Source organism: Emydura macquarii, unplaced genomic scaffold (assembly GCF_026122565.2).
Source record: "Emydura macquarii macquarii isolate MOO-44397 ecotype Brisbane River unplaced genomic scaffold, CSIRO-AGI_Emac_v2 contig_2636, whole genome shotgun sequence".
NCBI classification, from domain to species: Eukaryota; Metazoa; Chordata; order Testudines; family Chelidae; genus Emydura; species Emydura macquarii.
The window spans coordinates 40110273-40125959 of record NW_027132773.1 but is presented as its reverse complement, the minus strand read 5'-3'; the positions used below and the strand labels follow the sequence as shown (position 1 = coordinate 40125959).

Here is a 15687-nt window from a genome sequence, read left to right as displayed (position 1 = left end):
GTAGCTCTTTAAATCAGAACATTTCAACGTCTTTTGCTGCCATGCAACAGAAGCGGGGGTTGCCTCTTTGTGGCTTCAACAGCATACAGCATATTCTGAATAACTCAAAAACTAACATTTTTAAAGAATGTTACATATTCATATCTAGGAGAACATCCACACTGGTGGATCCCCTTCACAATTGAACTTGGAGTTATAATCAAATTTTCTGTTCTGCTCAGAGGCCCTGTCATACGGATTAAAGGGTTTATTGAAGAGGATGTTAAAAGAAGCTAGGGTGCAGTATAAACTGTGTCATGGAGGAAGCACTAGCATCAACTCAGTAGTGACTAAAAGTATAAACAGATTGCTGGGAAAAAGTCTGCCAAATCTGTCAAAAAAGCTCTCTCTCTCTCACATGAGAGGAAACCACTAAATCTCCTAGATGAGTGAGCCTCCAAAAGAGGTGGTTGCTGTAAAATAGGACTGTTTCCACAAGACACAATAATAGGAAGCAGCAAAGCTCTGATGTGAGAGGTATGCGATGGGGTGTAAGAGCATAGCAATAGACCAATTATTCATCTTGTGGGACCCCCCCTCCCCCCCCGCCATAAATGAAAAACATGCTAAAGTTCAAAGTTACTCTTGTGCAACTGAACACCAAATCGCAATGATTCCCAAGAAAGACAGTTACTTCATAGGAGTATTTTTAAGAAGCACTATGAATTATTAATATTGACTGCCTATTAACAGATGATCGTTAAATTCCGAAGATCCAGAATGCATTCAGAAGAAATAGGCCAAATTGAGATGCTGGCAAATTTGAGTTACAGAAAGGACATGTGGGAAAAGAACTTACCTCCACAGGGTAGTGTTTCTTATAATGGTGGGATTTCCTGTTTCGAAGAGCACAGTCACTAGAAGCACGTTCTACATTACGGCGTAAGGGATATCCAGATTCAGGTCCCTCCTCACTTGAAACTTCATCAGATACATTTGTTACTGTCCTGTGCGTATCCTAGACCAATTAACAATTTACTGTTAGTAAAACACAATTTTTTTCAAAATGGTCTTTTAATTCATCTTAACTACTGCAATCAATTTTCTCTCATCAATTCTTTTAGTTAAAAAATATTCCTGCAAATCAGGTATCAGCTCGTTATTCATGCTGAATGGGATTGGTTGGAGTTGTTTCCTCATCACTTGCAATGCACAGAAGGCCTTGGCTAAGCCTGAGAATTATACAGCTTCGTCAAATGCACTGACGAACAGGTCTGGTTAGATCTTCAAACAGTTGAGCTGCTTAAGATTTGATTACTGGAAGTTGGGCAGGTCTGACATAGCATGAGGTGACTGTTGCCAGCCAACTTAATATACTGCCAGTATCAGTTGTCTTTTTAGATATTGTGTTTGTTGTTCCAAATTACAACAATGTTGCAGTCATTTGTAGAGCCCTGCAGGGATATAAAATTTGGATCTGCACCCATCCATGATCTGCAAAAATGGTCCGTGGATATCTGAAGATATCAAGCAGATATCCGTGGATTTGCAGGGCTCTAGTCATTTGGACAAAAGGCTAATGCTTCTATGCATCTTCGTTGGACCTGCCATTCCCAAAGTTTGTTTTAACAACGTTATTTCAAGGAATAAAAGGCAAATGTATTTAAAATTAAATATAAAAACAGCATTCATCCATTCAAGTAAAGAAGCATTGGCTATTACCTGCTCTTAAAATTGTGTTTGTTCATTATCCTGCTTTCTGAATTTTTTTTTTCTTGTTAGATGGCAAGAGAGTTTTGCTTTGAAGCAAAACATCAAGACTCCTTAGTCAACAAAAGCTTTTAAAATAGTCAAAGATGTCAAAACGCTGAATTAGCAAGACTTAGTGACAAGTGTGCCAATAAAATTTTCTGATATCTTTCATAAATAATGAAAATACTTTTCCTTTTTGCTGATGTTAAAAACAGGTATAATGGGAAATGCCACAACTAATTTATATGGAAATGTAAACTTTTTTACCCAGATGTTTTTTCATAATTCATTCTAAATGTAGAGATGTCTTTGTTTTTCCAAATAAACAGAATATATTATATACACACATATAATTATTCAGACGGCTGTTGATGCATGTATAAAAAAAAGTGTTACGAGAGCTTGGAACTTCAAAAACTTGCTCACCATTTGAGTGACGAAAAGCAATATTGAGCCCATTGAGGAAACTGATTTTTTCCAGAAACATTTTCAGAGGTCTTATTTTGTCTTTAACATACTGTAAATAATTATAATGATGCCAGAGCAGACAGCAGTTATAAATAAGTCAAAGCATCTAAAACTTTCTCAGTAAATACAAATTAAGTGCACCAATCAATAGAATACACATCAAGGGACATGATCAAGATTGTTAAGCATGAAACTTGAACTACCTCATATAAATATTCTAGATCTCACCTGCCCAGTGTATCAAAACCTGAATGAGGTCTACAGAAAAGGTCCAAGTGCAACATATCCACTCTACCTATGGAAGACCCCAGACCGGGTCCCTCCTTTAAAAATTTCTCATTGAATGAATCCAGTTTTCATTGAAACTGGCCTGAGGCAAAAGTTCTTATTTTATCACCATTCACCACCTTCTTGGGTGTAGAGTAATAAGCTGCTCCTCATTTGCTTCCCTTCACTTTCCTTAACTGCTGCGCTTCCAAATCTTCATGTACTAATAACGTTAGAGATGTTTTGGAGGAGAATGAAGTAAGGTGAAATAGGAGAACCGAGAGCTATCAGACCTAACCAACCATGCTCCCTGTTGAGCAACACATCCTTCCTCCTCATTACGTTATGCTTTCTGAAGCCTACCTTCCTTCTCTCCAATCCCCTTCTTGTTCCGCATTCCAGAATGCCTTTTCCCTTCCCCATGGAAAGAAAGGGAAGAAAACACTTGCATATCTCTGCATTATCCACAGGAGAAAGGGAAGGAGAAACTATGAACAAGGAGGATTGGCAGAGAAACCCTTTGAAGGATATGAGGGGTTGTTTGAACTTTGGAAGTCATCATTACTGTGAAATTTGTCCAACTGTAGCAGAGAGGCAGACCCACCCCATAGAAAAATCTATCAGAGGCAAGTCAGGTAGAAGCAAAGCCTTCTCATGAAGCCTAAAACAAATGAGAAACACAAGGACACATGTTGGTGAGTCAAGTTAAAGAGAATCAGAGAATCTAAAAGTCAGTAAAATGAGGTTCCGTAGGCAGAAGTTGAGCTGTAGATATGCACGTGCCCAATCCTGAGTGACCAGGGCTGCTGGGGTTCTCTCCCATTCTGTGTTTATGTTGAAATATTTATGAAGTAGCACACACATAAATTACCACAATTTAGATGGAATAAAGTATTTCCAAAAAGCAGTATTTTTGCCTTTGGGATAGCCTAGGATGTACAATATGGTATGTAATTTCCCAACGAAGGGTGTCTCCAGACGTAACTGCAAAAAGGTTTCAAGTCCTTTCCCATATGCAAAATTCAGTTGCTTGCAGTGCATTTTGTCTACCTGCATGTATTTTTTCTTTTATTTCTCTTTATTAAAATAGTGCCCTGGGATTTTGGTAGCACATTTGTGAAGGAAGAAAAAATTGATGGGACAGGGAAGATAAAACATTGGGGGAAATAAGGAAAAATTTAAAAACGAAAAACCCAGAACTAGATCTTGCACTTAGTACTCATGTTATGGTACTAGGCTATTTTAAACTCCCCCCCCCCCCCCCCCCAAAAAAAAAAAAAAAAAAAAAAAAAAAAAAAAAAAAAAAAAAAACCAAGGTCATTATATAAGTGGGAACCTATCCAAACTGCTGTGGCAATACAGTCTACATGTAATTTGACCAACTACTGCTACATATGTAAAACTGTTTATAAAAACAAAGAAGCATACTTACTTTGGGACGACCATGATTGCTATAGCTGTCTCTCATAGTTCCTGTGCTCCAGCTTGCCTCTTCTGGTCTAATCACTTCACAATGAGGCTCATGGATCTGTACACCATCTTCATTGCTTTTACCTGTCTTTTTCCCATCAAGGGAGACATAGCCATTATCAGTCTCTGTTGATTTATCAATTGAATTCTTTGATTTCTTTGATCTAGATATAAAACAAAACAAAAACAAAAATGCACATAAAATTACTGTATGACTGTTACTGTCTATATCCTTTCTTACCCTGCTCCAATTATTTTTTTTTGTTGATTTCACTGTTGAGATAGATGAAAACTAGTAATCTAAATCAAGCATCTGATTCAGTAGTATCTGTGCTCCTTGTCACCATTTAAAGCTTATCTGTTACAATTGTAGGAATATAAAACACCAAATGAAATATCCAGTACGTGAAAGAAGATTATATATTAGACTACTAAAAGAAGAGAAAGACCAAGAAAACCTATATTTTACCAAGTAAGGTTTTCTAATTGATATTTGACAAAGCCAAGCTGAATGGAATATATTTCCTTATTGACATTTTTGTATCAAACAGGGTATATCCAAATAGGAGTTTATTCTCAGGAATTTTTAACTGGTATTTATTCAACTAAAATTTCATATTACTTGCACACCCATGCTAGAAGCATGAATTAATCATTTACTGAATTAAAATGAAAGGTGTTATCCAAAAGTTTAACTTATTGGCCTAAATTCACTTTGCTTCATCAGGAATCTAAAAGTTTATGCTAATTAGAAGATTTTCAGATGAGTAATCCAGGTTGCTGCAGTCTCCCATATCACCTGGCAACAGTATATGACTGTTAGTGTTAAAACCCCTCCAAAGCAAGAGGCAAGGTCTGTCCACCACCTGCAATAATAAAGCCTAAGTCCTCCCTTTCTGAAGCACAAAAGCATAGGATAAGTACATACAGTCTATTCCAAATGATACTCTAAGTGGAGGCAGAAAGGTTGTAGGACAGGAAGAGAGAGGACTACTAGAAACTAGAATTATCTTCCCTTCATGTGTACCTCTCTTCCCATCCTACATACTAACAGTTTTGAGTAAGCAGCAGATAGACACCAGTGGAAACTCAGAGAAGGGCTTACCTACAGTGGAGTTTGGATGACTGCACTTACAAATTACAACTTAATATGTATGATGGCTTCCAACTGACAGTGGTGGTGAATGTGTGAGGGAAAGAGTAGGTGGCCAGTTTACTAATTTACGAGGCAGGTAACTCAGACCTGCAAGCACTTGAGGTTGTCACACTTGGACACAACTTATAGGCATGGATGTTGCTGTTACATTGAAATGTTTAGCCAGTGGAGATCTTGTGTGCACCATTGTCCTGTTACACCTATATGAAGCAGGTAAACAGCTGTGTCTTCGATTCTGGATTACTTGTGTTTGTCCAGACCATGAAGCTTTCTTGTGGGAGTAGAGGGCTATGGACAAAAGGCAGGTAAAACATTAAGATCGAGTCTTTTCTTCTGAATATGCCTCTTGAAACAGAACATCCCTTGATCTGAAAAAAGTGAAGTTAGATAGAAGAAACAATAAGGGAACTCAGCTTTCCACCTATGAGCCAAAGTTATGACAACTAAAAACATTTTTTTTTTCCCCTCCATAAAATAAACCCTAATAGCTCAAATAGGGGACTCAAATGCATTCAAAACTAAGCATCCTAAACAACAGATTATGTTTTGTCTATTGTAAAGAAAAGAGTGCATGTTGCTTCAGATAGGTTTGGGATACTTTATTCTGGTATCCAAGGCAGAGTCATGTATAGTAGAAGTGGATGAAGAAGGCACTTCTACAGAATTCTCCTTAAGGCTTATCCTTCGGTTTTTGTTAGCAAGGCTCAAGAGGCATTGAAGGATGCAGTAATAAATGTCATTGCTCTTCTCTTCTCCAACGGAGATAAGATCTCAGATCCTGGATTATAGAGTGAAACTGGGCTGCTTCTGATTCAACAACAGGCACTCAATCTTTTCCAAAAACCATTCCTCTTAAGTTCTAGAGTCATTCAATTTCCAAGCCATCAGAAACGTGTTCTGGACTAAACTGAATGAGGCCCTAAGTTAGGAGATCATCTCTGAGAAGCAGATTCCATTGCCAAGAGATGGCCACATATCAGAAACAGAGCTCATGAGGTTACTTAGAATGATTAAGATGATATCTTTCTTGTTTGACTTTTATTCAGAATGTGGGGAAAAGGACAGTGGGATGACTGGAAGCAAAAGCCTATTTTCATCTCCAATCTGGAGAGAACACATTTGTCTCAAGGACTATGAGGATGAAGTTCCTGGATAAGTGTTTAGTGAACTTTGCCACTTTAATAGAGAAACCTCAGCCAATCAGATAGTTGCCCTAGTCTTTGGCAAATTTCCTGAAATACCTGAGGTTGAAAATTCCATTTCTCTATAAGAAGGGGACTCCTGTTGAGTTATTCAATCTGCTACGGTATTCTCCTTGCCCGGAATCAGATAAAATGGACCCCTCGTCATGCATAGAGAATGTCTAACGGGAGATAAGGTCTGCAAGTTTCCCCTTCCACTTACATCAACCACTGCATCCCGGTTGTTGCTCTGGACTTTAATATGACAATAAGCTAACAGCAGTTTTTAGGCAAGATAAGCTGAGCGAATGGTCTATAAATACCAGTTTATCAATGCTCATATCTCAGGACAACATGGGGTCCGGTCACTTGCTCTGTGAGTGTGTGCCCAAATGGACATACCAACCTGAAAGACTCATATCCATGGTTGTTTAGGTAGGCCTGAGGGAAAGGCAGAAGCTAAGATCCACAGATGCTAGTGAAGAAGAAGGATACAGTAGCAGGAATTTTAGAAAGAAGTAGAGGCATGATGAACAATTCATCCAACAGGAAAGTGTTGTTACTAAAGACAAAACTTTGCAGGGGAAACAGATTAAATTGACCCCCAGGTACCAGATCCACACAGTCTGCAACTGGCCCAAAGAGCTACAAAATATTCATAACTGGAATGGAGTTCAGGAATAGGGACCTGAAATGGGTAGATAACAGAACTTAGTGTCCATCCTATGAAAAACTAGTGAAGATTATCTGCTTGCCCAAACAAACTAGCTCCTGGAAGGGGGACAAATGGGATTTAGAACATAGGACCAGCTATACTGGGTCAGATCAGTGGTCCATCTAGCCTAGTATCCTATTCAGTTGCCAATGCTAGGTGTTTCAGATGGAATGAACAGAACAAGTAATCATCAAGTGATCCATCCCCTCTACCAGTTTGATAGATACCAATGACCCACAATATTTCTGTTTGCCTGTGTCCATAGATTGGATGAGGGCAGAGGCTGAAAGTGCTTAGAGCAAGTCATCCTCCAGGTGGAAGTATACACGGCACCCCTCCTGGGGTAACCGGCTATGAGGATGGAGACTGTCTTGATAAAGACAGAGGCTGAATGAAAATAGCACAGAATTTGAAATGAAAAATAACCAGAGAAAAACACAGGTAGTAGTAATGGGCTGAATGAATTAAAATATGAAAATCCATCTTTCAGACTGACCAAATGATGAAAATCATTCTGCAATACAGCAGAATGATAGACTTGCGAGTTTCTATGCAAAGTGTCTTCTGAAAGATCTGCTGGTTGAGAAAATAAAGATCTAGGATCAGACTGACACCTTCAGATGCTTATAAACTAGAATAATATTGGTAGCAGAATCTCCTACTCCTCTGTGCATGGGGGAGGGAGGGGAAGAGGGAGAGACAGAGGAGGAACTAAATAAGTGGGCTGTTGATTAAGGAAATCTTTGATTTCTGCTCCCAAATAGGGCAATGCCACTGGAATTATAGGTAAGGCCACAGCCAAAAATGTCAGAGGTCCCAGGTCTCTGTAACTGACTTTGACCACACTGTAATAAAATTGCTCGACAAGAACCTGCAAAGAAATGAAGATGGCCCCCAATAGGTAAAGCTGATAAAGGGGATTAGGTTAACTAATCCTGCAGTGATACTGCTGTGGAGGCTGGGAGGAATAGGTAAAGCTAAGAAAAGAAAAAGAAAAGAAAAGAAAGACAGGCCAATGGAGGAACTACACCCAGAAGAGGGATGATTGAAGCAATGAACCTCTTTCAGGGCTCAAAATGCTCTTAAGTTGTTCTGTTCAAATGTTGGTCCCTCAAAGAGTTTTAACCTCCTGAGAGGTATGTAGATATATTTAGTCCCAGCTCTTACCCGAGTATGGCAATTCCTCAACCACATGTGCCAGCAACTCACAGACCCATGGATCTAGCAGTTATTCTATTGCCATTAAAGGATTCCTGAAAAAGATAGAGCACCTTGAGCGTAACTGTACAATATTCCCAGGCACATTACTCAAGGGAGGAGGAGAGAATATGGCTAGTGGGAAGGTACGGTTATGTCTGGAGAAGAGCCCTTTAAATTGAATCTTACTATCCAGTTGTCCTAGTTTACAGGAACCAATGCAGTAGTGTGAACTGGAGAGGATAGTAGGTCTCAAGAATACCAACACCACTCGATCCCTGTTTATTTTCCTGAATAGCTTTTGACAGAGCTCCATGGAGAAGAATTACCTCAGGGACTCAGACAACTGTAGCAAGAGATGTGGCCATGACACAGGAATGTGTCTCTGTACTCCTGCTCTTCTTGATAATTTTTCATGTCTTCAGTTTCTCCAGGCTTTCCTCTTACCTGAATTTGAACCAACTAGGGGCTGAGCAGAATACCCACTTACAAATGAGACAAACTAGAGAAACAGCTAAGTACAACTTTATCAAAGGAATCTATTTGAATCTAATTGGGGTAGAGAAATAGAAAGGATTGGTTCACCTGTGTCTGTTTTGGATTCTGCTTGCAATTATAAAAGCCTCAGTTTGGGAGTTCAGGAACAGTCTGTTGACAGGGTTTTTCAAAAAAGGCATTCCCAGAACCATTTTACTTCACTGGGGTTTTGCCACAAGAGTTCCCCCAACCCTAGCAAAGGGACTATGCTTTAATATTGTTGATGAGTTTTGATGATCTGACATTTTTTGCACAAAATACTTTAGCACAGAATGGACATAGTCTTGGGACTGCCTACTTTAGCCCTCACAGACATACTATCCAAAAAAAACACAGATGAGGAGTGAGGGAAAGGGATGTAATATGGAGACAAAGTGATGGAGTGATGATCGACACATTGTTTGTTTTGTTTCAAGGAAGAGGATATATTTTGTTTCTGTAAAAAATATTAAGTTATCCCAAACCACAATTAAGCCCTTTTGACCATTTCTTCTTCACCCATTCCCAGTTTCAATTCCAGTGTTTTTATGTTCGTCTCTCCATATTTGATGAACAGTTTATTCACGCGATAAATTAAATAGTTATGCAGTTGACTTAGCTTTTGTTGTGTTGTCTAGCATGTTGATCTCCAAGATAGATTTAAAATAAGGGCAGTCGCTTTGTAGATCAGCTCATGGTAGTGCATTCCACATATAGTATGATGTATGGAGGACAGAACAAAAATGGCTGTGGAAAACTGGCAGACAAGGGGACAAAGCTGAAATCCCTGATGAAACTGTGGGGGTGGAAGGGTTACAAAATAAGGGAAAATGCAGGATAAGTAAAAAGGGAAAGAGTAGGGTTTTTATTCGCCTTTCCCTTCTTCTGTTTCCTTCACTTTAACTTTTTTTGCATAAGGAAAGAAGAAAGAAGCGTTAGATGGATAAGTGGTTTAATATAACTGCTGCTCCATGCCTCCAGTACGCAAAAAGCAGACAAATGAGGAAGAATTGAGGCTTAAAATTATGCAGTTGAATGAAGGAACTTGCCTCCTACTGCCTGACAGATAGAGCCATTAAGCTTATAGTCAGGGTCACTACTGTATAATATGGGATTAACAGGAATGTGAAAATCATTGTAGAATATATGAATACTTCTAAAGGATACTTCTTACCAAAAACTTAAAAAGACGGCAAAATTTTCTACACTTGAAATAAACACCTTAAAAAAACCCAAAAAAACTGAAGACTCACTTGTAGGCCTACTGCTTTTTTTTTTTTTTTTTTTTTTTTTAAACACACTACCAATGCTTTATCTTGTATACATATTTATTTTAAAGTTTCTAAATACAGATCAGCCTGATGAAGTCCACTTCAACACACTATTAAAGCTTTAGACAAACATATCAAACATGTACCCAAAATAGGTACATTAAAATTTTGCTTTGGTGCTGTTCTACAGTGTTGAAATCATTACATAACAGATGAAGATTAGGCTGGAAAAGGTGGAAAGGGAAGTGTGTATGAAACCTTTCTACCACTTACATTTATGGAAAAGGAATGATTAAACCTATAAAAGAAAGCAAATAATCAACCCTCTGGTGCTAGCTGGTCTTGTTTGCAAAAGAATGGGCTTCAGGAAGGCCCATTTTCCAACACAGAAGAGGTTAAAGATAAAGGGGCAACCGGGACAAAATATTCGCAATAAGAGGGAGCCAGAAGCAGCTCATTTTAATACACTAAACAATATTTTTTGTATCTTTTCTTCTTCATAGGCTACAGTGATTGAAAGGGAATCAAATCTCATGAGACACACAGTTAGTAGAAATTCAATATAATATAAGACAATTAAGTGCTCAATTCTGATCAAGTCTACCACTGAAACAATTTGTTACAATTAAACATTAAATAATATTCAGGTAATTCAATTCCTTAGAGCTTTTTTCTGAGCACAGTATATTAATAAAGAAACAAAGCTTGTCAAATGTCTTCTGGCAGAGAGAGCATCAAAAGTATTAAATGAAATAAGTAGTAATGAAATATGAAGTAACTTAATCCAGTTCTTACAGACAGCACACAGTTTAAAAAAATGCAAAACCATAATCAGTGAGACTCTGTTATTCCATAACTTATTGAACTGATATATACTAATTCTTCTAACTTAGATTCGAAATCCATTCATGGGCCTATAAAGTTCAAGGCTCAGGTTCAACTAAACCTGATTTTCCCCCGATCAGATTTCACTGCAAAGATCAGGTTAGATAAGTTTGGGCACATCAACACATGTTTACAGGAACTAGAATTGAGATTAATGGTCATATTGGAAAATATTATGCACTTGCTTGATGTTACCTTTCCCAGAAACCACTGTTTGAACTTGAAAATTACTGGGAAAGAGTAATCCCAAAGTATTTCCCTAAAAACCACACCATTTCATTTTTTTCCACTGCATTCTGGTTTAAAAATTTCACCTCAGGCAGACATGTGTAACTCTCTAGTAGACTGTTATTACATGTCACTATATGAATTGTGAAAAAATCTAAAGGAAATTAAAATGTATGCATAGGGGGATAATATGGACACTTGTAGGAATATGAAGGTGTCTTGAGACATACCAAAAAGATGGGATAGGTCAAGCAGTACTTGATATGGTCTTCTCTCTGGATTAGCTAGAGGAAAACGTTAAGGAAGGTTTAAATAAGGTTTCTGGAAGATGATAGATTTTCATTTTCATAAATTGGGGGAAGTCAGGAAGGATAGACTAAAGAAAGAGCAAATCTTTCTTTCTAAAGCATGTCAGTTCCTTCTGTAAGTGGAGAAATATTCTGCTCTCTTTACTTCCATTTGTGTTGATCTTGAAGATTCTCTCCTGACCCAATCCTAGAGTTGTTCAAAATTCAGAACAGTGGTTTGTTTTTTCGGTTTTTTTTTTTTTTTTTTTTTTTTTTGAGGCAGGTACTGACTTATTTATTATGAATGTGTACAAAGCTTAACTCAAGGGGGCCCCGACTTGGTAGAGATTTCAAGGGATATCAAAACATAAGTAATAAATTATACAGTTTGTGCAAGGATTCCCCTCCCTAAAATGATACTCAAGACTTGGTCAGAATTTCATAGATTCCTTCTGGTGCTGGATGAAAATCAAATATTGAATGTTCTACAAGATGTTAATCACATTGGACTCTGCTATTCAAAAAGGATATGTTTCAAACAAACATTTTCAGATTACCTAGGTCTGAATATATTATGTATATATTTGATAAAAACTGTTTTCACTATCATGTATTTCAATTTATAATATACTCCAAGAACAATACTTCCACTTCTGTAAATATGATCAATTAGCCATTATAAGAATATATAAGTACATAATGGACAAGCAATTTGTGTGGAGTGCTGGGTGGAGGTTAACTACCATTCATTCTGTTATTATGTAAATTTCAGTCTTTCTTGGAAGAATCATTGGGCCTCACTTCCTCCATACTCATTTCTTAAAGATTCCACATTGTGAATTTCCTGCCTGAGAATGCTGTACTTCTACACCCTTTGAACACTGGCCTGCGTATTTGCCAGAGAAAAAAGACATTGCTAGAGATCAATGAGACGCACTCTATCCCTCTAAGAGGTGTGTATTTTGTCTCTACAGTGTACTTGGGCCCTGGTTTACACACTGCACAACCACTAGATGGTGGTCAGCCCCCCTCCTTGATCAAACTGTATAAATTTAACAGTTTCTGATACTTTGGTCTTTAAACTCTGCTTTTTTTTTTTTTTTTTAAATTTCCAAAGGTGACAACTATAAAGGAGAAACAAGATTGTTGGGTAATATATGTTAAGCTGCTTAATTTTATTTCTTTCAAAATTCTAATTAATAGAAAGAGATGAAGGTCTTAAAATGGAAAAAAACATTGAACAATCCCAGCTCCTAGGTGCCATCACATACACAACACATGATATTATTGTATTCAATATTTTAGGTTGCTGGGAAAAAAACACATGCAAAAGATTTCCTCTATTGAGGAAAAGTGCAAGGGATTGACTGAACAGCTCACACACAACGAATCATGCAGGTGAATAACTGGGCAACGATATTAACAATTCCTTTGCTACAGAAAAAAAGTCATGAATCAAATTCAGTTCAACTTGTTCCATATCAAAGGCTATGCTAAAAGCAGTATTTTCTGCATTCGTTGTTCTGTAGCAGCAGTAGAGCAATAATATGAAGCCTCACCACAGCCAGCTTCTGTGATTCTCTGAATTGAGTTCAATTAGACCCTTCTGACTAAGAAAAATGGAAGTAATCATGCACATTTAAATGTGTCTTCAACTATAGTACTAAGGGCTTGTCTACATGTGGACATCCAGGAAAATTAATCTGAATTAACTAAAGGTGTGAATTTTAAGTGGATTTGTGTTAAATCCCTAGACACTATTAAACAGAATTAAAGTGGCCTTCATATGGTTTAGTTTAGTTCACTTAGTGAATTAAGCTAAAGGGAGTACAAACCCACTTGGAACTGTGGACATGCACTCCACACAACTTAGCCATGCCTCTGCTGATGTTACCCATACAACTGCAGCTACACTGCTATTTATAGCTCGATGAGAGCAAGTGCTAATGTGTATACAAGCAGGGGAATCACACATCCCTAACTCAGTGTAGACATAGTTTACATGAGCCTTCCTAATGACCTAGTAATTGTACTATGCAACGTGCCATAGGAGACAGGTTACATTTGAGTCTGCAGTTTCCTCAGCTGGGCTGTCAAAGAAGCTCTAACATTTTAGGATGGGGCGTAGCAAGTTCCTTTCGTTGCTTATAACTCCTAGGTTTGATTAAATGATGTAAACAAGCTCTAAAGTGAGAAGCAGACAGTCCTGCTTAACTGGAAAGATTATGTTTTGACGTTGATCTTTGAGAAAGTGAGGGGAAATTTGGGATGCCAAGGGTCTTCTCCTGTGTGGTGCTAAGTGTAGTTGACTTCTGTGAAGGTGGAAGACATTCAGCACTTTACACAATCATCTCCAAACACACTGGAATAGGTTGCATAAGAACAGTTCATTTAGATGTGGGCCAACTCAAAAAGACACTAGAGGTGTTTAACGTTACCTGTACTTTCCAGTTTAGTTTACATAATGAAGAATGTAACTGCTTTATATAACAATATCAGTGCTTTAAAATATCTACAGCTACATATGACACTCCTAGTAATTAACTTTAGAACACAGAATAAACTTTATCAGTCTTTTAGAGCACATAATCACAAATATGACAGATGTTAGTGTAGTACTATTAGGACAAGACTTGCACAATAACATATACATGTAGGAAACAGCAGAATCCCTTTTCTCAATTTTAGACCACCTTACTTTACATACACTATTTTGTACTGTTTCTAAATGCCTTCTAATTTTTTATGCAGATATACAGTGCACTTGCATTTGGATTCCAGAGAGCTATTAAATGTTTTTATGTAAGTTTTTCTGAGGACCACTATTCAGATAGCTTCATTGTTTGCAAAAGAAAGAGGCTACTGAAGGGCACAATAACTACACTTTTCCTCCAACTGTATGAAACCTTAATTTAAAAATTAAAAAAAAAAATATGAAAGCTGCAGTTCATTGCCCTAAGTCGTCTTTGGTCCTTGTTGAACAATAAAAGCTTATGGGTAATTGAATTTTGCCTTTTTTTTTTTTTTTTTTTTTTTGGGTCGACATGGAGAAAAAGTAAAGAACTATATATATTTGAACTGGTCATGCCATAGAATTCCATATAAAATTTTGCTATAGCCGTAATAAGGCAATGCCACCAGTAAGATATTTTCTGACAGGATTTAAAAAGAGAGAAACAAAAGTTTTTTATCTTTGGTGTCCTTATACAGTACTTCTCCCTCAAGCATCATCACACACATCCCTAATATTAAGCTGTTAATTTTGTATTTCACATGGGTTATTGTACTGGTATTTGCCAAAGTAAAGCCGACAAACATCCACACAAGATCAAATAATTCAGAGTATGTTAGAAAAAACACAAAAAAATTCTGGATATCAAACATTCAACAGAAATATAGATCAAATTTTACCTTTTCAGAAAAGGGATAGTGCATCTCTAAGACATACATAGCCTTAAATAAATACAAACCCTGATAAAAAGAAAGCAGCATGCCAGATATCTCGGAAGACAGCGCCAACATTGTAAGAGGTGCTTGTAGCGTAGCTCTGCACTGTTCCCTCCTGTGTGTTATCTGTGGTACTAGAGCCATCTCCTTCCCTATGCACTTCCAAATGTGCTGCTTTCCTTAATTTCCTTCATCAGAAAACATTAAAAGTGGAAGGTTTCTTTATAAATGTAATCCATTCTATAATGCATAGAGCAATTTTTGTAAGCATGCAAAACAAAATATTTTTTTTAAATATATTTTAATCTAGCAATTTACCATTTTGTTTTAATAAACATTTCAAAACATTTAGCACATTAGAACTCTCCATTTTCATGATATAATGTCTTCTAGACAAAAATGTAATTCCATTGAACACCAAAAGCTCAAACCCGCAAAATTTACTGGCGTGAGTAGTTCCACCAATTTCAAAGGGATTATTCATAATTAGGGTCTTCCCAAATTCATGGTTCATTTTTATAAATTTCACGGTCATAACATTTAAAAAATCTTGAATTTCATAGTTTCAGATATTTAAATCTTAAATTTCACAGTGTTGTAACAAAGCATGAATATGTATTTTAAAGAGGCAAAATATAAACATGTAAAGTCTTAAGACTCAGCATTTCTCAAACTAGGAGTCCCGACCCAAAAGGGGGTCACAAAGCTCTTTTAGGGGGATTATGGTCTTGCCACCCTTACTTCTGTGCTGCTTTCAGAGCTGGGTAGCTGGAGAATGGTGGCTGCTGGCCCGGTGCCCAGCTCTGAAGGCAGCACAAAAGTAAGGGTGGCAGTACCGGGACCCCCCCCACAATAGCCTTGCAACCCC

At 37.4% G+C, this 15687-nt stretch overlaps 1 protein-coding gene across 4 annotated transcripts in view; it reads right to left on the bottom strand.

Moving 5' to 3' along the window:
- Positions 1-15687, bottom strand: part of PHTF2 (putative homeodomain transcription factor 2) — a 165334-nt gene that overhangs the window by 61857 nt on the left and 87790 nt on the right. For all 4 annotated transcript variants that reach the window (XM_067564535.1, XM_067564534.1, XM_067564536.1 and 1 more), the window contains exons 7-9: positions 14843-15007; positions 3899-4100; positions 839-997 (exon numbers count right to left, since the gene is read on the bottom strand). In XM_067564535.1, the coding sequence (XP_067420636.1) occupies positions 839-997; positions 3899-4100; positions 14843-15007 (526 nt within the window). The remainder of the gene's footprint in view (positions 1-838; positions 998-3898; positions 4101-14842; positions 15008-15687) is intronic.